This window comes from Primulina tabacum, chromosome 6 (genome assembly GCF_025594145.1).
Source record: "Primulina tabacum isolate GXHZ01 chromosome 6, ASM2559414v2, whole genome shotgun sequence".
Taxonomy (NCBI): domain Eukaryota; kingdom Viridiplantae; phylum Streptophyta; class Magnoliopsida; order Lamiales; family Gesneriaceae; genus Primulina; species Primulina tabacum.
In genome coordinates, this window is record NC_134555.1 from 4,586,424 (window position 1) to 4,608,393 (window position 21,970).

The window sequence follows — 21,970 nt, forward strand, 5'->3', positions numbered from 1 at the left end:
GTCTATTTTATTTTATTGATTACAAGTACCTAGATATGTGCACCACATAAAATAAATTATTCTATCAACTCTAAACAAAAAATAAATAAAATCGAGTCGAATCAAGTCGAGCTCGCATAGTGTGTTATTTGAATTCGACGTGACTCGATTGCCCTCTACAGCAGATACATAAAAAAAAAATTTGTTATATGAGATTATATGTTTAAAGGATTAAAAAAGAATAAGGTGCTAGGATTTGGAGTGCATTTTTTGTGCTTTTTGCCGTGCATTTCATTTCATTCATTTCAATTAATTATTGTTGATTATAAAATAATCACAAGAAAAATTCGCATTTCCCAGGCGACGAGGATAACAAAATCAAATTATCAAGAAGAGTGGAGTACCAAAATCTCTCCACAAGGGTCACCAAAACACGAAATAAAACAGCAAGAAAGAGTCTAATGCAAGAAACTGGAAAAAAATTTCCCACAGGAGGCTGTTGTTGAATGAGAACTAACTGATCAAGAATTATAAAAATTGTAAAATGGGCGAGGCTTGCTGACTTGATATGTTGTCGAGTATGAAAAGCTGGCTATGGTGGGTTCGGTAAACTCAGATTCTGTGATTTCGAAACCATCCCCACCATCGATGGAGTCTCATAACCCAAAGATGCAAGATTCCCCGAGTCACCCCGGGTTGTGGCTCTCTGCAAAGAGTGTGAACTTATACCTGATAGCACATAAGAACGGCCTGTACGATTGTAAATCTCCAAGTTTGCCATTCTTTCTCTAATTTCCATCAGTTCACATTGAAGCCAACTGCAGAGGCTGTCCCCGGCTTGCGCTGATGCAGAAGAAAGTAGAGTCGACATCCTGTTACTTAGCACGGCCTGAGCACCACTAAAATTTCCTGCATCGGCCATTTCTCGTGCCTCTGAGATACCATCAGCCACCCACAGTCGATTCCTCTGGCGATCTACCTCCAGGCTTAATATGTTCTCAGCCAGAGACAAAACCTTAGGTCTGGATACCTCAACCGATACGCCCTCCACCTGCATCGTCACCTTTGACACGATATCTTTAAACGAACATGTGATTTTCAGAAGCGACATTCTTTTTACCCATTCATCTCCTTTCAAAACTAGCCACGGTGGAATAGACAAATTGACAAGAAACTCTTTTTCCTCATCAGCATACATGTCTCCTATTTGTATAAGGCCTATTAGTCCCCCCTCTGAAATTTCCTTCGCATATCTTCCAGATGAAATCGATCTAATTCTCACTCCACTGGATGCTGATGAGAGAGTAAGCCGAAGCTCCTGAGCAGAAACACTGAGGAGACCACCAATACATCTAGCAAAAGCTTCTCGCATAGTGTCAACTGTTTCAATAAAGGAAAATGTGCCACCTGACGCATCAGATATGCCATTCATAGCTGAAGAATCATGATCTGCACCGAACCCAAATGTGTGGATAGGGAGAGTAGGTAGGTGGGCATCGTTTACGGGCTCTCCATTTTGAGAAAAAACAAAAGCCAACAATATGTTAAAAACTGAAGTTGCAGTCGAGCAATTATGATTCTTTCGACCACGAATCATAGCATCATTGTGATATGTATCTTTTCCATCGGATAAGAGAATGATGCTTCCAACTGAATTTCTCTCACGCCTTTCGTTGAGAACTCGGATCCCTTTTTTTAGACCCTCAATGATATTTGTTCCACCAACCGCATGTAGCGAAGTGACGGCCTGTTTGGCATCTTCACGACCTGTATCAGTCATCCTAAGCAGCGGGAAAATTCTGCTAGCACTGGATGAAAAGGAAACGAGAGAAAGCCGGTCACCAGGTCCTAAGTTATCAATGATAAAATAAACAGCATGCTTCATAAGGAACAGCTTCGCACCGTCCATGCTGCCACTAACATCAAGAACCAAAACAAGATCAATAGATGCACGGTCCACTTGATCTGTGGCATCTAAAAGTGGTGGTGCCCGCACACCTACAAGAACTGCAAAGTCAGATACTGACTCTGCAGCAGCAACAGCCGGAAATTCGGGGAAGGCCTTGATGACTAAATTACTCGAGGGAGCACGAGCATGTTCAAATGCTGGTGTCGTATCTGTACGGATGACAGGAAGGGGCTCATCATCCGAATAGCGAGAGGGCTCAGGCTGTGCACGAGGATAGTTGTGATTTTCAAATGTGGCCTGAGGTGGTGAGACTTGGCCTTGGCCATGCGTGTTATGATCGGCGTTAGCGTTGATATCAGGAAGTTGAGATGGGATCTCTTTCCATTTCAAGCGGCAAATGGGACAAAGATGATTTCCATGCTTGACACTGCAAGAGATACAGCTGAAGTGGAAGGAGTGTGAGCATTCAGCTGTGAAAATGGCCTGGCCCAGCCCAATTTTCACTATCCCCAGACAAATAGCACAAATCTTCTGCAATCAAGAAAATATTAACAAGATCAATTGACAGTCTTTGAGTTTAAACTAGAGTTAAACACAAGTGGACGTAACGTGACTCTATCTGTAAATTTTACCAACAGCATATCATTTATTTGAAACCAGAAACAAGGTGATGCCTACTAGTAATAAATTGTACGCTTAGTAGCTTCGATTATGAAAAACTGAGCACAAAAATAGAGGACAACTCATGGTAGAGATATGCTATGAAAAATCCACCCAATCACATCCCAAAAAGACCCTTGAATTTGATGATCTTTTTGAGTCACATGTAGTCATTTAAGATATCTTTTCCACTACAAGTCGAATTCTTTATTAGTAATTATTTAATATAAGTGGAATCACGAAACAGTGACGCCGCCACCGCTCAGTCTACGATTATTTATTTTATTTACCCCACCAAGAAACGTGACGAATCACAACACATCAATTACCAAATTTACCCTCACACCGAAGGCCACAATTAGACGCAAAGTCGAGGGGTGTTTGTGGCAAGCCAAAATTCATGCATTTCGTTTCGCTCTGAAATTCAGTTACCAAACACGCAAAATACTCGCAGATCTCTCGAGACCACAGCTGTCATTCTCGATGACGCACTTCTCAGTCAGGGGAGGAGAAAAGACAAAAACCACCGCGAGAACCAGTTACGCCGCCGGAAAATCGCGAAAGAACAATAATAATAACAACGATCAAAGAAGAAATAGATGCAGCGAAACGGACCTTCGACGAAGAGCTGAGACTGAAGCTGCTGGAGAGGCGGGATGAGAAGGAGGAGGATGATGATGAGGTGGGAGGCCGAGATTTCGACTGATCGGGGACAGTTGGCGGAAGCTTAGAAGAGGGCGCCGCGGCGGCGGTTCCGGTGGCGTTTATTGACAACGTCTTCTTCAATTTGCTCCACTTCCCAGACATTGTTTGCGCGAATAATGATTGTTTGGAATTTGGATGATATTCGGAGAGATAACAGAGTAGAATGAAATTTCGAAGGCGAGAATTTGGGTATCTGATCTGTCTTACGATGTTATGTAATAAATGGGCAATTCTATTCTACCATTTAATTTACTATAATATTAATTTAAAAGAATATTAGCATTTTTTTTGTATTTAATGCTAAGAATTTTACATCACATCGATATTAAACATCAATATATACCCATTTTATTTAATATCTATATTATATATAAAAGTCGAAGATATAGTTCTATTTTGTGATATCAATTGGTTTTTATAAAAATATCTTATTTATTTAGATAATTAAACTACATATATCATTTACTTTAAAATTTCAAGAAAATTAAGTATTATTTCTACGGATCACATATCTGATATAATTATATTATCTTCATTTAAATAATAATTAAAATTATAACAAAATTTTATTAATCAACCCATCTATTAACGATCATATCATGTATGTGTGTGCCTTGTTTGCTAATTATAATTAGAATAGGTATCTTGTGATACGGTTTCCAAAATACTTATCAGTCCATAAAAAATTAAGAAAAAGTAAAAAACATGAATTTATTTTTAAAAAAAATGAAGACAAAAAAATATTCGAATAAATATATAAATAACTACTATGCACAAAATTTTATAAATGCAAACTCTGCGTATCCCCGAGTTCTTAGTTTATATTAAGCACAGTAGTTATCATATAACTATTATCTAAATAACAATTAAGATATAATGTAGATCATTATTATAAAAAGTTATTTTAAGTAATTTCATTTTGATTTATAAATCCACCAAAATCTTTGTATCCAAACTCATATTCGGTGCATATTTTCTTAGGTATATTTGAGCGGCAAAAACTTGTGTGAGACGGTCTCACAGGTCGTATTTTGTGAGACGGATATCTTATTTGGGTCATCCATGAAAAAGTATTATTTTTTTCAAGAGTATTACTTTTTATTGTGAATATTGGTAGGGTTGACCCGTCTCACATATAAAAATTGGTAAAACCGTCTCACAAGAGATTTAATCTATTTGAGCTGAAGTTCTGAAATTATAGGACTTCAAATTTGTTATCTAAAACTATCGAGAGTAGATCTCTTATGAGCCAGTCCCACGAATCTTTATCTGTGAGACGGTTCAACCTTACCGATATTCACAATAAAAAACAACACTCTTAGCATAAAAATTAATATTTTTTCATTGAAGACCCAAATAAGAAATATGTCTCACAAAATACGACCCGAAAAATCGATAAAACATATGTGATCAGAAAAAAAAATGAATCAAATTGTGGTCAAAGTGGTTAGAAATCCAAGATTTCAAATACCATCCAATTCTGAAAAATGCTTATATAAATTCCATGATCTTATCTTATATGCAGGCAACCAAATCAGATTACATGCCTGCAATCACGCACACCGTTCTTCCCAAAAGTTCGTAAAATTAGTCTATTTCTACATTTGAGAAAATAAAATTTGCATGGATCATAAAAGAGACTTTATAGCAGAAAATTACATGTGTACTTCAGTAATTTAACCAAAGTGCAAATAATCGTCGTACAAGAGAGAACTCGCCATCTTGAGATAAACGTTAAAAGAGGATACAGAAAGGACGTTTATTCTACACCAGTTTGCCCACAAGAATGAGGCCTACACAGTCATGAACTACAACTCATCAAATGGAACTCAAATGTTAGAGGGAAGAAATGCAGAATAAGAGAAATAAAACACCAAACTCGAACCAGAAAATGGGGAGAAAAACTGATGACCCTACCAAAACCAATCAACAAGAACAACACTCAATAATCCCCGGGATTATCAGCTTCAGCATCAGGAGTCTCAAGTATCTCCTTCTCAGCTTCCTGAACCTCTTTTTCGGTCTTCCTGCCTTTTTTTGATTTGTAATATACGCTCATGAAAGTACCAACAGCTCCATACTTCTTCCTGCATTGCTCGTAAAGACCTGCATCAAACATTCTCCAGAAGTTCTTCTCACTGAGCTCAGATACAGCATACTGAGGCTGGAATCCATGGTTTTCAATCAACCAGTCCTCCATTTTACGAACTGCTCCAGCTCCATCAAATTCTTCACCCCTTAAGACGGGTCCCGGAGCATAGTAGACTCCAACATCAGTATACATTTGAGCGTAGTGTGTATCACCTTGCCTGTGCTGTAGCTCAAATCCTGGTTCTGGATACACCATGGTTTTAACAGGCAGTTTGAACAGTCTGTGAGGACAGAGCCAGAGGGGATACAACTGAAAAGAGGAACCATCAGCATACTTAATAATGGAACCATCGGTATACATAATAATGACATGTCATAGTTTCTTGCGATTGTGATCATGATGAAATAAAAAATCAAGCCCACGATCATCGGATCTCATCTCTCCTTACAAGGAATTTAGTTAAAAGTTTTTGGATGGAGTCAACGATTTCTAAGAGGTAAATTTTTACACGAGGATGGAGCATCTTTAACTCTCTCGATCACTCACGTCAAGAAGATTTAACACTTTGTTAAAACAGTGGAAAAAAAACCATAAGGAAATATATCGTGTGGGAATTATAGCACACAAAGAAAAACAAGCATACCTCCATCTCACGATGAACCCACTCCAAAGCATCTCCAACCTTATAAAGAGGAACAAGCATATCCTGAATGACGTGCATCTCATGGTAGTAGTTCCTAATGGCTTCTCCTTGAGTAGCCTTGAGCAGAGAAACCTTAGGTGGCATCAGCCAACCAAGCAGATATCTGAACCAACATTGATCTGCAAAAGGAAGGATGAGCTTTCCCTCCCAGTACAAGCATCTTGTATGCCTGTGATAATATTCTCTGGTAGGGATATATTCAACAAACTCCCCCTTTTTCAATGCTGTCTCGGCATGCTGGTAAAACCACGGTTTGAACCACCAACCAACACTATTGATTTTATTTCCCTTCTTCTTTGCTTCTTCTTTAGAAGCATACTTTCCTGTCATACACACAGCTTCTGTTGGAGAGTAAATCATGGTCTCAACAAAGTCTGGAACCTTGTCAGAATCATCCTGGTCTCCATCCCTGGGTGCAAGGGAATCCATGTACGCTTGTGCAAGCTCCTTTAGATTACCCACTACTGGCTTGTATGTTAGCTTCATGTACTCCTTAATAGGTATAAGCTTAATCTCAGCAGCCACAAGGAGTCCAAGTGTCCCCTGAGACCACGGGATAGCATAGTAAAGATCAGAGTATTCATTGTCTTTTGTGGCTCTAACCAACCGACCATCTGCCAAAACAATTTCATAAGCCACAACTGTATCCGAGAACAGACCATAAATATGGGAGCTTCCTTCAATCCCGTACCCATTGATCAGGCCACCAACAGTCAGATCATCAAGCTCTGCAACAACGGCGAGGGAAAGATTCATTGGAACAGTAACCCTGGAAATCTGACCCATGTTGACCAAGGGCTCCACTCTAGCAATCATTCGCTCCTTGTCAATGTCAAGAATGTTTCTGAAGGAAGAAAGGTCAACCTCATAATGTCGAGCACGCTTATAGTCTACATTGCGCATTCCAACAGCAATCCAAGGTTTTCGGGCTGTGCAGACTAAACCATCTTTTTGGGGGTTCCTCTCCTTGAGGCGTTTAACAACTTTCTTGACATTTTCATCATGCTCTTCCTGGCGCTTCTTGAATGATTTGCACTCAGACCTCACATCCCCAAGGTAAGTGAGGAAGTACAATGTGAAGGAAATGGGAAGAACGACAAAGATGACAATTATCCATCGTAATTGGACAAAGTAATCCACCCAGATCTTCTTTCTCTTGGGGCGTAATGGGGCCTCAAGATCTGACATTATGAAACAAAGAACAGGCCTACAGCATAAAAGAAACAAATGCAGAAGTAAGAAACTTGAGCAAAAATCACATTGGTAATGGTCAAATTTCAAAGGGATTGTTACAGATAAAAATGGCTGTGACAACTGCTAACAGCAAACCCGAACTTCGACATGCAAAATAACGTTAAACTGTCTGCTTACTATTTATCAGGGCCAGCAATGAATATGTGCATGAGAGTGGCAAATCCAAAAGTTTTATTTTTTTCCCCATTCAAATCAGTAGAATGCTCGCTGGTCAGCCTGCTGGGGGAGCTAGACTCTCTGTGCGGATGTAAGGGGACGGCAACTAATCTACCTTATACATCTAGTCTGATGCCACTAAGAAAGATGAAATCCGAGAAAAAAAATTAAAAAGAAGAATATGTGATCAAAATTTTTAAAATATATTTAAAAAAATCTATTTAATTTAGCTCTATTTTAAAAACTATAATAAAATCAGTGCAAAATCAAATGCGGGGCATATTATAGAGACTCTTACATGATTGAACAGATATATCGAATTTAAGACATGGAGTCCAATAATATAAAGCTTACATAAAAAATATCCAAAATCCAATAATATTGTAAGAGCTCTACTACAATAGAAAAATCTAAAAAGATATTTAAGATATTGGAAGATGACGAATGGAATGTTTTATTGAATGAAGACTCGATTGTTCACAATCTCTATGAGATAGGGATTCCGAATATGAATAAATCTGAGTTTCCAAAGGAGATTCAAACATAAAGCTTCTGTTGTCACTACTCGCTAAATTGTTTATAGCTAGTGCAACCTAAACTGTTGAAATTTGAATCAGTAACCAAACGATACATCGGTGACAAAGAATATTTCTTTCAAACATTTTAGAAAACCAGCTCAGTGAAAATATTTCCAAAATCTGAAACAAGAAAGTATTTCAAGTAAATGTTGGAATTATTTTGTAGGCTCACATAATTTAATTAATTGTACATGGACAAACTATCTAATAAAGGACCCAATAAAGTGATCTAATTAATTATGGGTTTCCAAAGTATTAAATAAATTGGTATAGTCCACCTTATGTGTAGAAACCCAGCCCAATTAGGTATTCTATGATGGGTTGAAGACTGCTAAGGTTATATAAGATTATGGTCCCTAAGACACAGAGAATATAACACAGAATATATACGACGCACTTATTCTAGATCTCTCTCCTTCTCCCATCAAAGGCAAGAATAAGGTGGTCGATTCTCTGTTGCCTTGGAAGATCCATAATTCTGAAGCTAGATCAATCAATGGATTCTGGTACGTGTTTAATGTTATTCATATTTTCTGATAATTCGACATGAATTTCTGGCGTGTTGTGATATATGGATTTAATCACATGATTTATACATTTATTTTATTGAATCTCCAACAAGAGTGGTATCAGAGCAACGTTTATGTTGAATTATGAGAATTTTTTGTTTATTGATAGATCGAAACAGAAAAGTATGTTTTATTCTTAGATCTGAGACGATTTTCTTGTCTGTAAATTTTTTTGGATTCAGATTTGGTTTTTTAAATTTTCTGAATTTGGATCTGAATAAATTCATGTTTTTTGGATCTAGTATTTTCGAATTTTACATCCAAAATTCAGATTTATTTTCGAATTAAAAAAATCAAAATTCGAATTTTTCGGATTCTGGGATAGGCCGCCGGATTCAGGGCAAATCGGTTGTTTGACGGCCAATTTCCGACGGCTAATTCTTAGGCGTTTTGTTCGCAACACTCAGGCGCTCCATAACCCTCAATTAATTAGCCGTAAAAGCTTCTATATCTATTGAATTCGGTCGCATTTTCTTCATGAATCGCGATCTCATGCGTGATTTACATCTGGACATATTCCGGCCGATTTCCGGCCTAAAGCGGACCGATGACAGTGCACCGGTGGTCGCCGCCTTATGGGCTGTCATTTTCCGGCAGTAAGTCGGAGTTCCGGCGACGGCCGCGGCGGATTTTATTGTTGGTTAGGTTATTTTTGAATTTGGGGATTTTTTTTGGTGATTTAAGGCCTTATTTGGTTTTTAATTTTGAACCAGATTTTGAAATCCAAAATTTTGACCATTTATTAAATTTTGACTTCCGCAATTCTGATTCGTGAAATTAAATTCGACCATTTCAAAATTTAATTGCATGAAATAAAATTAATATGAAATTATTCTTTATTTTATCGTCTTTGTTTATTTCGATAAAATATTTGTGGATGAATAATTATAAGGTGCAAATATTTTATTTCTTGCATATTTGGTCTCTATGTTTTATTTGGCCCAATCAAAGTTAAATTAATATCATCTTGTATCTCAAATTTGGTTAAATTTAAATTACATGTTAATAAAGTGATTTTTTGAGATATGTAGATATTGTTTAAGTTCAAAATAAATTGTGTTTCAATTTATGCGAAAAATAGTCGGCCCAAAGGAAGACTATTTTTTGGTCAAATTTCAAACACAATAGATGATTTTAAAGTGTATCTAGATCTATGCGGAAATTAATCGGCCCAAAGGAAGATTATTTTTTGGCCAAATTTTAGATTCAATATATCTTTTTCAAGTGCATTTATATCTATGCGAAAAATAGCTGGCCCAAAGGAAGACAATTTTTGGCCATATTATAAGCACATAATTATGAGGTCTTAAAGCGTGTCAAAACTATGCAGAAATTAATCGCCCAAAGGAAGATTATTTTATTGTCAGATTGTAGACACATTATATGATAGTAAATTGTGTTAAACTTATGCGGAAAATGATCGGACCAAATGAATGTCATTTTCTGGCCAAATTTTAGCACAATATGTGGTACTAAATATGTGATAATTTTGGATTTATCTATGCATGCAATTATGCTCCAAAGAAAGGCATATTGTTGGCCGGGTTTATTATCAATATTTAATAACCATGATGTTTAAGTGTACCACTAACAAATTGTTATTTTTGTTCAAAAACTAAATATCAATATGTGCTAGACACTTTTTTTTATGGGCCCACCACCAGCATGCTTATATTTTGTGATTTATTTAATTTAAATATATGCATGGACTATTTTATTGTGAGTTTTTTTGTTCTATTTTGTTATAGCATCTTTTATATCTGCCAATCTGAACAACATTCCGGTACTTAATAGCTCAAACTTCAAGAAATGGAAAGAGCATGTTATGATAGTGCTCGGCTGCATGGATGTGGACTATGCGCTAAGGGAAGATCGCCTTGCACTTTTGACCAGTTCAGGAACTGCTGAACAAAAGGGTTCTTTGGAAAAGTGGGAGCGATCAAATCGCATGAGTCTGATGATTATAAAACATTCCATTCCAGATACTATAAGGGGTGCAATTCCTAAAGAAAATGATGCCAAAAAGTTCTTTAAATAGCAGATCGTTTCGCTGCAAATGAAAAGGTCGAGACAAGTACTATTCTGACTAAACTTGTCTCAATGCGGTATAAAGAGAAATGAAACATAAAGGAGTACATAATGGAAATGTCAAATCTTGTGACTCGACTAAAAGCATTCAAGTTGGAATTGTCGAAAGACATAGTCGTGCATTTAGTCTTGATCTCTCTGCCTGCACAATTTAATCAATTCAAAATAAGTTATAAGACCCAGAAGGAAAAGTAGACTTTGAATGAGCTTATTGCGCAGTGCGTTCAGGAGGAGGAGAGATTGAAACAAGATATGATTAAAAGTGCTCACTTGGCATCTAACTATCAAGGTAATTGCATCAATAAGAAAAGAAAATGGAATAAGGTATGAAACTCTGGGACTTCACTGCATATGGAGCAACATAAACAAGATAAAGTGATCACTTGTTTCTTTTGCAAAAGGACTGCTGAACATGTGAAGAAGGATTGTCGCAAATACGCCAATTGGTGTGCAAAGAAAGGGTTGCCTAAGAAGCCGGTTGCCAACTGATGGTGAAAGATACATCTTATGGAAAATGACAATAAAATTGTTGGTGTTTTTTTTTTAAAGCTTTATTTAGGAACTGAATTTTTTTTATTTCTGGTATTTGAATTTGAAAAACGAAATTTGATTTTAGTTTCATGTTTGAACAAATCAAGTTTTTGCTTTATCCATGTGGTATTTTCAATTTTTCGAAATTCAAATATGTTTGGTATGAGTTCTTTGATTGATAAGCTTGATAAATTGAACATCAATATTTTAAATGACATTGACATTATGCATGCATGAAATTTTGAAATTAAATGCAAATTAATTTCGTATATTGATTTTAGTGGGAGTGAGTATATTGGAAAGTCAACATTGAGAAGAATATATTGATGTTTATGTCCACATATCTGGTGGTATAAATTTTATCATGTGGTAATCTCATTCAGATTTATAAAGAACATTGTTTAGATATTGTGAACATCATTAGAATTTTGAGCAGATATTTAAAAAACCAGACATTGGATTATTAATCGGGTTATGCGGTACATAAAGTGAACTAAGGATTTTATGCTCACATCGGAAATCTGACATTTGGAAATAGTTGGATATTTGGACTCTGAATAAAGTTGCAGAATTTTATCACCGGTAATGATCATTGGTCTAAGAAACCATTGAGGATCAATTGTGATAATAAAACCGCTATTTATATTTAAAGAACAACTGAAACTTGTCAAAGTCAAAAGATATTGACATGAAGTTTCTAGTTGGAAGGAAATAATTCAGAGTGATTGTGTGTCAATTGAGCATATTATTGCAAACTCTATAATTGCGGATGCGTTTGTCATGGGTTGGCCACCCAAGATTTTTGGGCATTTGACACACATTAGTGTTGTCCATATAGTTAATATGCATGTAATGCAGGTTTTATTCTGGGATCACATTTATGTATTTCCATGCTACACATCCATACTTGATCTATGTTATTGATTATGCTAATATTGTGATCATTGATGGGTCTAGTGATTTTAAATGTAGCGATGACTGCTTTGGTTCAATATTGGTGTAATTGATAGACCAGATTGTTAAGGAATATTTTGGTTTAGATAGCAAGAGCTCAATCCAGTTTTTTGCATGTACAATATCCGGATAACTTATGTGGCCCAAGTGGGAGATTGTTGGAATTATTTTGTGGGCTCACATTATTTAATTGATTGTACATGGACAAGCTATCTAATAAAGGACCCAATAAAGTGATCTAATTAATTATGGGTTTCCAAAGTATTAACTAAATTGGTATAGTCCACTTTATGTGTAGAAACCCAGCCCAATTAGATATTCTATGATGAGTTGAAGACTGCTAAGGTTATATAAGATTAAGGTCCCCAAGACACATAGAATATAACACAGAATATATACGGCGCACATATTCTAGATCTCTCTACTTCTCCCATCAAAGGCAAGAATAAGGTGGTCGATTCTCTGTTGCCTTGGAAGATCCATAATTCTGACGCTAGATCAATCAATGGATTCTTGTACGTGTTTAATGTTATTCATATTTTCTGATAATTCGACATAAATTCCCGGCGTGTTGTGATATATAGATTTAATCACATGATTTATAGATTTATTTTATTGAATCCCCAACAGTAAATTGTAATTGTCTTTTTTTTTACACAAATTTGACTTTATCTGAGATTTGAGCACTCAGCCACTAACAAAAACCTAATGGGTACTCCGAATGAAGCATAAAACACACCATCCACGAGTAGATCTAAAATCAGAACCGTAAGCAATAAAGCAACAATGCATGAATAAAACAGAAAGCATTAAACTTCGACACGAATAGATCTAAAGCATTGAAGTAAAAAAAACTAAATCATGCATCACATAAACAGAAGCAGGAAGAAAGAAAAACATCAAAAAAAATCCCATAAACGACACAAAATACCCAAAATAACAACCTTCTCTACCAGATTAGAGCTTAAAAACCAGTTTCGGGACAGTAGAGACAAAAAAAAACCGAAAAGAAGAAGACGAAGAAAGCCGCAGCTTGTACCCGTGTTGGAGAGTGGACTGTGGCACGACGTGACCGGAGGAGACGAGGTGGTTCGATATCTGCGTTATAAAGCCAAATAGGACAAGGGCATTTTGGGAAATCAAAAGTAGATTTATTTATTAATATTAAAAGTGAAATGGTGCCGCGCTGTTGTATTTGGATCCTGGCGGATCTGCCTTGATCTCGAGGTGAATTATTTTAAAAAGATTATTATTATATCGACAAGTGGTGCTTATATTTTTTTAAAAAACAAAAATTTGTGTGAGACGATCTCACGGATCGTATTTTGTGAGACAAATATTTTATTTGAGTCATTCATAAAAAAATATAATTTTTTATGCTAAGAGTATTACTTTTTATTGTGAATATCGATAAGATTGACTCGTCTCACAGATAGAGATTCGTGAGACCGTCTCACAAAAGACCTTTTTGGTTTTTTTCAGATAGGAATGATTTGTTGCAACACAAAAATTCACGTGAAACAGTTTCATGGTTAATTTTGTAAAATAAATATCTGACCATATCTGATTCATGAAAACTATTGTTTCTTTATATATACAAAGTATCATTTTTTTTGTTGGTTATCCATCTCACAAAAAATTAGCTAATTAGACGGTCTCACAAGAATATTTGTAATTTTGATTTGAGTGAAAAGTATTCGACTCATGAAAAATGTTATCTTTATATCCAAATTATTTTTCACTATAAAAGTATCGTTTTATAATTATGCTATAAAGATATACTGTGCAACATATGATAACTGAGTGAAAAATATTGATTTTTATCTCTAAATTATTATTTTTTATAAATAAAGATTGAGTCGACGTTTCTTATAGATATAGATCCGTGAGACCATTATACATTAGAAAAATTCTTATTACCATTAGATTTCGAGACCTTGAACTCGAACTCGAACTTTTCTAATTGTCCAGGTAATTGTTTAACTACATCCATGCCAATTTTTGTCATAGCTCATAGGAAATTGAGGATTCTATTGAACCCATAAAGAGCTATTGGTCATCTCAACAAGGACTTTTTATTCTAAAATGTAGATTTAAATACCTGTTAATTATTAGTTGTACATAAATCAATAAAATAATTAAACAAAACCTACCTAATCACCCCTAAGTGGATCTGTATTAGGTGTTATATCTAATATTTCCAAATACTGAACTAAGATATTTTTTAACTTAAATAAATATATAACCAATGAATTAAATATGAACTATGAACAAAACAATTACAAAATTGACGTGCTACTGATAAGAATAGTGAAACCCCCGAAGTAATTCTTGTGATATTTTCCATTCCATTTTCCACAAACGCTTCTCTCTACTTTGATTAAATGATAATAACAATCTTGAATTAGGGTTGCGGATTAAACCGAAATTTTTTTTTGCACTGTATTTTTATATTATATCATGTTATACAATCAATCAAAGTTCGATTTTCTTGTAGATTGTTATAATTGAGTCTCGATCTCAAAAATTTGTCTCAAAGTTGATATATTTGATGTCAGGTTAGGTTGATCTAGAGTTGTAAATGTTAGAGTAGATGCTCTGCAAGTTAACGGTTGGCTAGGGAATTTATTGACTCAAGTGTAATAAACAATCTTTATTTTAATATAATTTAACTTTTTATGGTCTTGTTATACTTTATCTGTATACCCATGCAAACAGCATAGATAAAGTCCTTGATTATGCTTTAATACAAATGAATCGTAATTCGATGTTGAAACTCATTTGTAAACAGAAACTCATTTGTAAACACTGCATATTCTAAATTCGTTCCTAGTCGATTCAGCCGCCTAAAACAGGGATAAAGGCCGCTTGAGCTCGAGACTAGCATCTGTGATGTTGTGTACTGCGTTTCTTGGTAAGGGCATAGAGATGTCCAAACATGCAGATGGGTAGTCATATGATGATTATACCGAACAACCCTCCCTCGGACTTTCCAAGTGGTTATCATTCATCGAGAGGATAAGTCCGTGGTTATGATTGTACACCATTAGTCCTTACGACCCAGGACAACATTGAGGCTCTATATGCTAGGGCTGTGCTTTGACTCGTTTACCGGCTCCAGGAGAGTCATCAGGTGGCGAGGTTGGGTACAGTTGCGACACATATAGGAGCTAGTGCATTGTAGTTGGGGATTCACCACTCACCTATGGGTGTGGATATCCTATGTGACCTAATGAAATAATAGTGCATGGAATCTCTGGCCAGAGTACGAGATGTACGTTGGAGAAGGAGTTCTCCAAATAGTACACGCGATGCCACTATTATAGTTATCACATAGTTATCGAATTAATATGCAACCCTCGATGAACCAATGGTTGCAGATTCGATCGGGATATATGAGATGAAGGGACCGTACTGTACGCTAATCATAATCGACTGGTTCTTGCAGGCACTATCAGTGATACCTAGGGGATCATGGGGCGATGCTACTAGACGCTCTTACCATGATCCGATGGGTGCAATCAGAAATGAGTTCTGACATTCTTGATCAAGGTGTTGATGAAAAGAATGGGGCTAAGTAGGGTAAGCCCGAATAAAGGATTATGTCCTGAATCACAAAGAGTTGTAAACCCACGGCTAGCTGTATCCCTGAACCATTGAGGGTCACACAAGTACTGGTTTACTTGTTCCCGTTGAGATAATAAATTCAATGAGTTGAATTTGTAAGAAATAAGTTTGATATGATCAATCGATAAGCTTATAAATAAAGTTTATAAAAGCTTACAGAAATTTTGAGAGCATGACTGTTAAGACATTCAAAAGGAGTACATCTGCCTTATTTAGACATTGATGATCTCAAAATTAAAGTGTGCATCATAATAACAAACAAGTTGAATTTGTCACATCGATGATATTGGATCATCGATCGGGATTATGATGAGATTAATGTAATGGGAGCATAGATCCTGGGCTTATAAAAGTATAAGCACATCATGCTAATTTATTAAAGTTCAAATGGGCTTTAATAATTGAATTATATTTTAATTAAGTTAAAATATAGCCCATTAAGTTTTTATAAAATATGGTATTGATTTATGTAATATGAAAATATTCATGATACCATAATTTAAAAACTTGCACACAAAGAAAATAATATTTGATGATTATGAGTGTGCTAATTTTGAGAGTCAAAGATTTATTGAAATATAATTACTTAATTAATGTGATTAATTAAGGAAATGATCATAGTTGAAATAATAAAATATTCATTGCCTTGGTTTAGATGAAAAAGGACCGAAACTTTAGAAAAATGGAGAAAGTCTCCAAGATTCCTTCAACCGAGATTTGCAAATATAAGAGATGCATTTAGAATCTTTTATTGACATGATTAGTGAGATTAATTAAAATATAAAGGATTAGAAATAAGAATAAGAATTTGATTCTTATTTTACAAGAGAGAGGCATCCGAAAGTTTAAGAAAGAGATTCAGAATTTTCGGCTCTTTCTTGCTGCTCTAAAAAACTCTCAATTGTTGCAAGAAGTTGATTTCTTCTTCGTGTATATCTCTACGCAAAACATCTTCTAATTTTCTAGTGCAAATTAGAAGAGGAACAAATAATCCGGTCGTGGACCTGATTTGAAGTTAAAAGAAGTAGATCGAAGAACGTTCGTAGGGATTTTCATCAAGAGCTATCTCCGCTAAACCCGGATTAGTTGGTTTCCAGTGATTTATTCACCAAAGGTATAATTTTTCTGACATCCTATATATGTTTGATTATGAAAACCATACGAGTGTCCAAATATTATTTTGTTTTTCAAAATAAAATAAAAAATTTTTAAATCTTCCACTGCGTTTGGGCACGTAGAAAACCGAGATCCAACAGTAAATGAATCGAGTCGGTTCGCAAGCTTTTTCAGTTGGCTTGATAAATGTCTTATTTGTATTCGAATTCGAGCCAAACTCTAATATATTCGTACTTTTATCCGAGCTGAAACAGAGCAAAAAAAATTTTGTTCGATAATTCGCGAGTCTCGATAATATTATTATATATTAAGTATACATACATTTCAAGTATATAAGACATTTGGATCATCGTTCTCAACCTTAATATCCGACAATAATTCGAATAGTTCGCGGATAGTTTCAAACTGAACGCAAACTTGAACTTCATTTGAGTCAAACTCGAGCAAAAAAAAATTAAAATTTTTAAGTTTTGAATGAAGTCCGAACTCCAATATATTTAATTCGAACCAAATTTAAACCTTAAATTTTACTATATCCTACCCAATTCGGTTGGAGTACACCTTGAGTTGGCCTAATACATGGACAACGAAGTTGAGTTTTTAATAGAGCGAGTGAAAACAAAGGAAGAGCTAAATCCGAAAACGGATCCCACGAGGGATACGTGCCCTTGCTGGAAGTCACGTTGTGGCGCAGTTGTCTGCACGTGATTTTGATTCCAAATGTCTTTTTCAGCCCACAGTCTTCTGTCCACATTTTTTCACCAACAAAACTTGTATTTATTCATGTCACTCCACCCAAAAAAGTGACTTAAATTTATCTAGAAAAGAATATTGGTCTGCTGGTCTACATGTCAAAAGTTGATTGAACGAGTTATTTCTCCATCTCTTTTGACATAAAATTGACAATAAAAATGTCCAAGATTGCATTTTTTAAATCTATTTTGCGACTGGAATTTTGGAGAAAATAAAATGTATTTTAAATTTTTATATCGAGTAAATAAAATTGTTAAGATGGATTTCAAATCATGTAAGAAATGGTTGGATAAGATAATTTTGAATTTTTTGATGGAGCTAGAATATAATTTGTTAATAGATTATATATAGGAAATGATGAAAGGATTATATTTGCTTTCATGTTAATAGATTTCAAATCATGTAAGAAATGCTATTGGGAACAACCTTTGTCTTACGCGTTGTTGCTTGTACTATATTCATGTAGGAACAGGATTATATTTGCTTTCATGTTAAGGTGGATTTCAAATCATGTAAGAAATGGTTGGATTAGATAATTTTCCAAGCTCTGAATCGAGTGTTGGAAATTTCAAGTAATTTTAAAAATTGAATAAAAATTATGTCTCATGAATGTGGGAGTGTCTTTTGGCGTGTATTTTTTGGTGTGTATTTTTTGGTTTATAAATAATGTGTTCATTTCCTCATTTCAAACATATGAAAATCTTATCTCTTTCAAGTATTCTCTTGCATTTCATATTGTTAGCTTTTCATTTGACATTCGTTAAATCTCGGTGATAAAGTAAATGTATATTTTCAGTTCGCCGTAGTAGTGTCTCGTGCTAAGTCACTGGTGGTTGTTCCGTTTGAAGAAATAGAGAGTGAGCGGAAAGCTCAAGTCGTAGTATTGTAAAACTGAATAAAGAATACAAAGCGAATATGTTTATATACCTAGGGTAAACACAAAAAGAATAAATGACTAATCTACCCTTGAGAGCTAACAATAATATATTATATTCTAACATCCCCCCTCAAACTCACGATGCTACAGCTAAAAGCATGGAGAGTTTTTCAGACAAAAAAACGGAAGCGCGAAGCGGAATGTGCCTTGGTAAACATATCAGCTATCTGCAGAGAAGAAAGAACGAAAGGTAACGTGATGGTGCCAAGCTGGAGATGATGACGAGTGACGTGACAATCGATCTCAATGTGCTTTGTCCTCTCATGAAAAACTGAATTGCGTGCAATCTGAATTGCACTCTGATTATCACAATATAACGGAGTAGGATGACAAAGAAGAATACCGAAATCCGCAAGCAACCAACGTAACCAAACAATCTCGCAAGTAGTTGAAGCCATAGCACGATACTCGGCTTCGGTAGAAGATCTAGAGATAACAGCTTGTTTCTTACTTTTCCAAGAGATAAGAGAATCTCCAAGAAAAATACAGAAGCCAGTGGTTGACTTACGATCCGTGGGATCGCCAGCCCAATCAGCATCAGAGTATGCACGCAGCTCTAAGGAGGAAGTAGAGGGAAACAAAAGACTCTGAAACTGAGTTCCCCGAAGATACCTGAGAATGCGAAGAACAGCAGCCCAATGAACTGTAGTTGGTGCAGTGACAAACTGACTTACTACATGAACAGCATGCGCAATATCTGGACGAGTCACAGTGAGATAAACCAAGCTGCCAACAATAGTACGGTATAAGGTAGGATCTGGCAAAGGAGGTCCATCTGACAGAGAGTACCGAGCATTGGTCTCAAGAGGAGTATCAACTATTCTGTTATCAGTTAGACGTGCACGCTCAAACAGATCTGCTATGTACTTTGACTGAGATAAAAGATAACCTTTTGGAGAATAGGCAACCTCAATTCCTAGAAAGTAACATAGCAAACCTAAATCCTTCATAGCAAAGCAGCGAGCTAACTCAGACTTCAAAGCCTCAATACCATCAATATCATCACCGGTGATTATCATGTCATCAACATATAAAGACAGAAGTATACGACCTGCAGGAGTACACTTGACAAATAATGCGGAATCATGATGACTAGGAATAAACCCAATCAAAGTAATCACTATAGAAAATTTCTCAAACCAAGCACGAGGAGCTTGTTTGAGACCATAAAGAGCCTTACGAAGTTTACAAACTTCACCAGGTTGGTGAGCAACACCAGGAGGAGGAGCCATAAAAACTTATTCATGAAGATCACCATTCAAGAAAGCATTCTTGACATCCATCTGAGAGATTTTCCATCGACGAACAGAAGCAACAGCAATTAGAGTACGAACTGTCGTCATTTTAACAACGGGGGCAAATGTTTCCTCATAATCCATGCCATGCTTCTGAGAGTAACCTTTAGCAACAAGACGAGCTTTGTAGCGTTCAATAGATCCATCAGATTTGGTCTTGATCTTGTAGACCCAACGAGAGCCAATGGTGTGCTTTCCGGGTGGCAACATAACCAAATCCCATGTATGAGTATGATGAAGAGCAGTCAGTTCCTAAATACATGTTAATTATTAGTTGTACATAAATCAATAAAATAATTAAATAAAACCTACCTAATCACCCCTAAGTGGATCTGTATTAGGTGTTATATCTAATATTTCCAAATACTGAACTAAGATATTTTTGAAATTAAATAAATATATACCCAATGAATTAAATATGAACTATGAACAAAACAATTACAAAATTGACGTGCTACTGATAAGAATAGTGAAACCCCTGAAGTAATTCTTGTGATATTTTCCATTCCATTTTCCACAAACGCTTCTCTCTACTTTGATGAAATGATAATAACAATCTTGAATTAGGGTTGCGGATTAAACCGAAATTTTTTTTTGCACTATATTTTATATTATATCATGTTATACAATCAATCAAAGTTCGATTTTCTTGTAGATTGTTATAATTGAGTCTCGATCTAAAAAATTTGTCTCAAAGTTGATGTATTTGATGTCAGGTTAGGTTGATCTAGAGTTGTAAATGAATCGAGCCGGTTCGCGAGCTTTTTCAGTTGGCTTGATAAATGTCTTATTTGTATTCGAATTCGAGCCAAACTCTAATATATTCGTACTTTTATCCGAGCTGAAACAGAGCAAAAAAAATTTTGTTCGATAATTCGCGAGTCTCGATAATATTATTATATATTAAGTATACATACATTTCAAGTATATAAGACATTTGGATCATCGTTCTCAACCTTAATATCCGACAATAATTCGAATAGTTCGCGGATAGTTTCAAACATTTCAAACTGAACGCAAACTTGAACTTCATTTGAGTCAAACTCGAGCAAAAAAAAAAATTAAAATTTTTAAGTTTTGAATGAAGTCCGAACTCCAATATATTTAATTCGAACCAAATTTAAACCTTAAATTTTACTATATCCTGCCCAATTCGGTTGGAGTATACCTTGAGTTGGCCTAATACATGGACAACGAAGTTGAGTTTTTAATAGAGCGAGTGAAAACAAAGGAAGAGCTAAATCCGAAAACGGATCCCACGAGGGATACGTGCCCTTGCTGGAAGTCACGTTGTGGCGCAAGTTGTCTGCACGTGATTTTGATTCCAAATGTCCTTTTCAGCCCACAGTCTTCTGTCCACATTTTTTCACCAACAAAACTTGTATTTATTCATGTCACTCCACCCAAAAAAGTGACTTAAATTTATCTAGAAAAGAATATTTGTCTGCTGGTCTACATGTCAAAAGTTGATTGAACGAGTTATTTCTCCATCTCTTTTGACATAAAATTGACAATAAAAATGTCCAAGATTGCATTTTTTAAATCTATTTTGCGACTGGAATTTTGGAGAAAATAAAATGTATTTTAAATTTTTATATCGAGTAAATAAAATTGTTAAGATGGATTTCAAATCATGTAAGAAATGGTTGGATAAGATAATTTTGAATTTTTTGATGGAGCTAGAATATAATTTGTTAATAGATTATATATAGGAAATGATGAAAGGATTATATTTGCTTTCATGTTAATAGATTTCAAATCATGTAAGAAATGCTATTGGGAACAACCATTGTCTTACGCGTTGTTGCTTGTACTATATTCATGTAGGAACATGATTATATTTGCTTTCATGTTAAGGTGGATTTCAAATCATGTAAGAAATGGTTGGATTAGATAATTTTCCAAGCTCTGAATCGAGTGTTGGAAATTTCAAGTAATTTTAAAGATTGAATAAAAATTATGTCTCATGAATGTGGAGTGTCTTTTGGCTCTCCGCATTCTTAAGTTAATTGAAGAGTTATGACTCTTCATATTCTTGAGTTAAATGAGAAGATTAATTGAGTT

General features: G+C 35.3%; 2 protein-coding genes across 6 annotated transcripts; both read right to left on the bottom strand.

Moving 5' to 3' along the window:
• Window positions 1–349: 349 nt before the first annotated feature.
• Window positions 350–3,475, bottom strand: LOC142548892 (E3 ubiquitin-protein ligase WAV3-like). Of its 2 annotated transcripts, none has more exons than XM_075657523.1 (2): window positions 3,164–3,475; window positions 350–2,419 (listed from the first exon to the last, which is right to left on the bottom strand). In XM_075657523.1, the coding sequence occupies exons 1-2, from the start codon at window positions 3,353–3,355 to the stop codon at window positions 572–574; spliced, it is 2,040 nt and encodes a 679-aa protein (XP_075513638.1). In that variant the 5' UTR covers window positions 3,356–3,475; the 3' UTR covers window positions 350–571. The 2 variants fall into 2 exon arrangements, with proteins under 2 accessions (XP_075513638.1, XP_075513637.1); XM_075657522.1 differs by lacking the exon at window positions 3,164–3,475 and adding an exon at window positions 2,521–3,140.
• Window positions 3,476–4,998: 1,523 nt separating this feature from the next.
• Window positions 4,999–13,313, bottom strand: LOC142548894 (delta(24)-sterol reductase-like). 4 transcript variants are annotated; one of them, XM_075657524.1, is made up of 3 exons: window positions 13,218–13,313; window positions 5,989–7,255; window positions 4,999–5,654 (listed from the first exon to the last, which is right to left on the bottom strand). In XM_075657524.1, the coding sequence occupies exons 2-3, from the start codon at window positions 7,234–7,236 to the stop codon at window positions 5,196–5,198; spliced, it is 1,707 nt and encodes a 568-aa protein (XP_075513639.1). In that variant the 5' UTR covers window positions 7,237–7,255; window positions 13,218–13,313; the 3' UTR covers window positions 4,999–5,195. The 4 variants fall into 4 exon arrangements, with proteins under 4 accessions (XP_075513639.1, XP_075513640.1, XP_075513643.1 ...); XM_075657525.1 differs by having other exon boundaries at window positions 13,123–13,251; XM_075657528.1 differs by lacking the exon at window positions 13,218–13,313 and adding an exon at window positions 13,182–13,204.
• Between the last annotated feature and the right edge of the window lie 8,657 nt (window positions 13,314–21,970).

What these genes read in the sequence shown, in the direction of transcription:
- LOC142548892 (XM_075657523.1), bottom strand. Translation starts at nt 3,355, where the DNA reads ATGTCTGGGAAGTGGAGCAAATTGAAGAAGACGTTGTCAATAAACGCC. An exon ending in GTCTCAGCTCTTCGTCGAAG is followed by an intron (nt 2,420 to 3,163) that starts GTCCGTTTCGCT and finishes TCTTGATTGCAG; the next exon opens with AAGATTTGTGCTATTTGTCT.
- LOC142548894 (XM_075657524.1), bottom strand. Translation starts at nt 7,236, where the DNA reads ATGTCAGATCTTGAGGCCCCATTACGCCCCAAGAGAAAGAAGATCTGG. An exon ending in GGGTTCATCGTGAGATGGAG is followed by an intron (nt 5,655 to 5,988) that starts GTATGCTTGTTT and finishes TCCTCTTTTCAG; the next exon opens with TTGTATCCCCTCTGGCTCTG.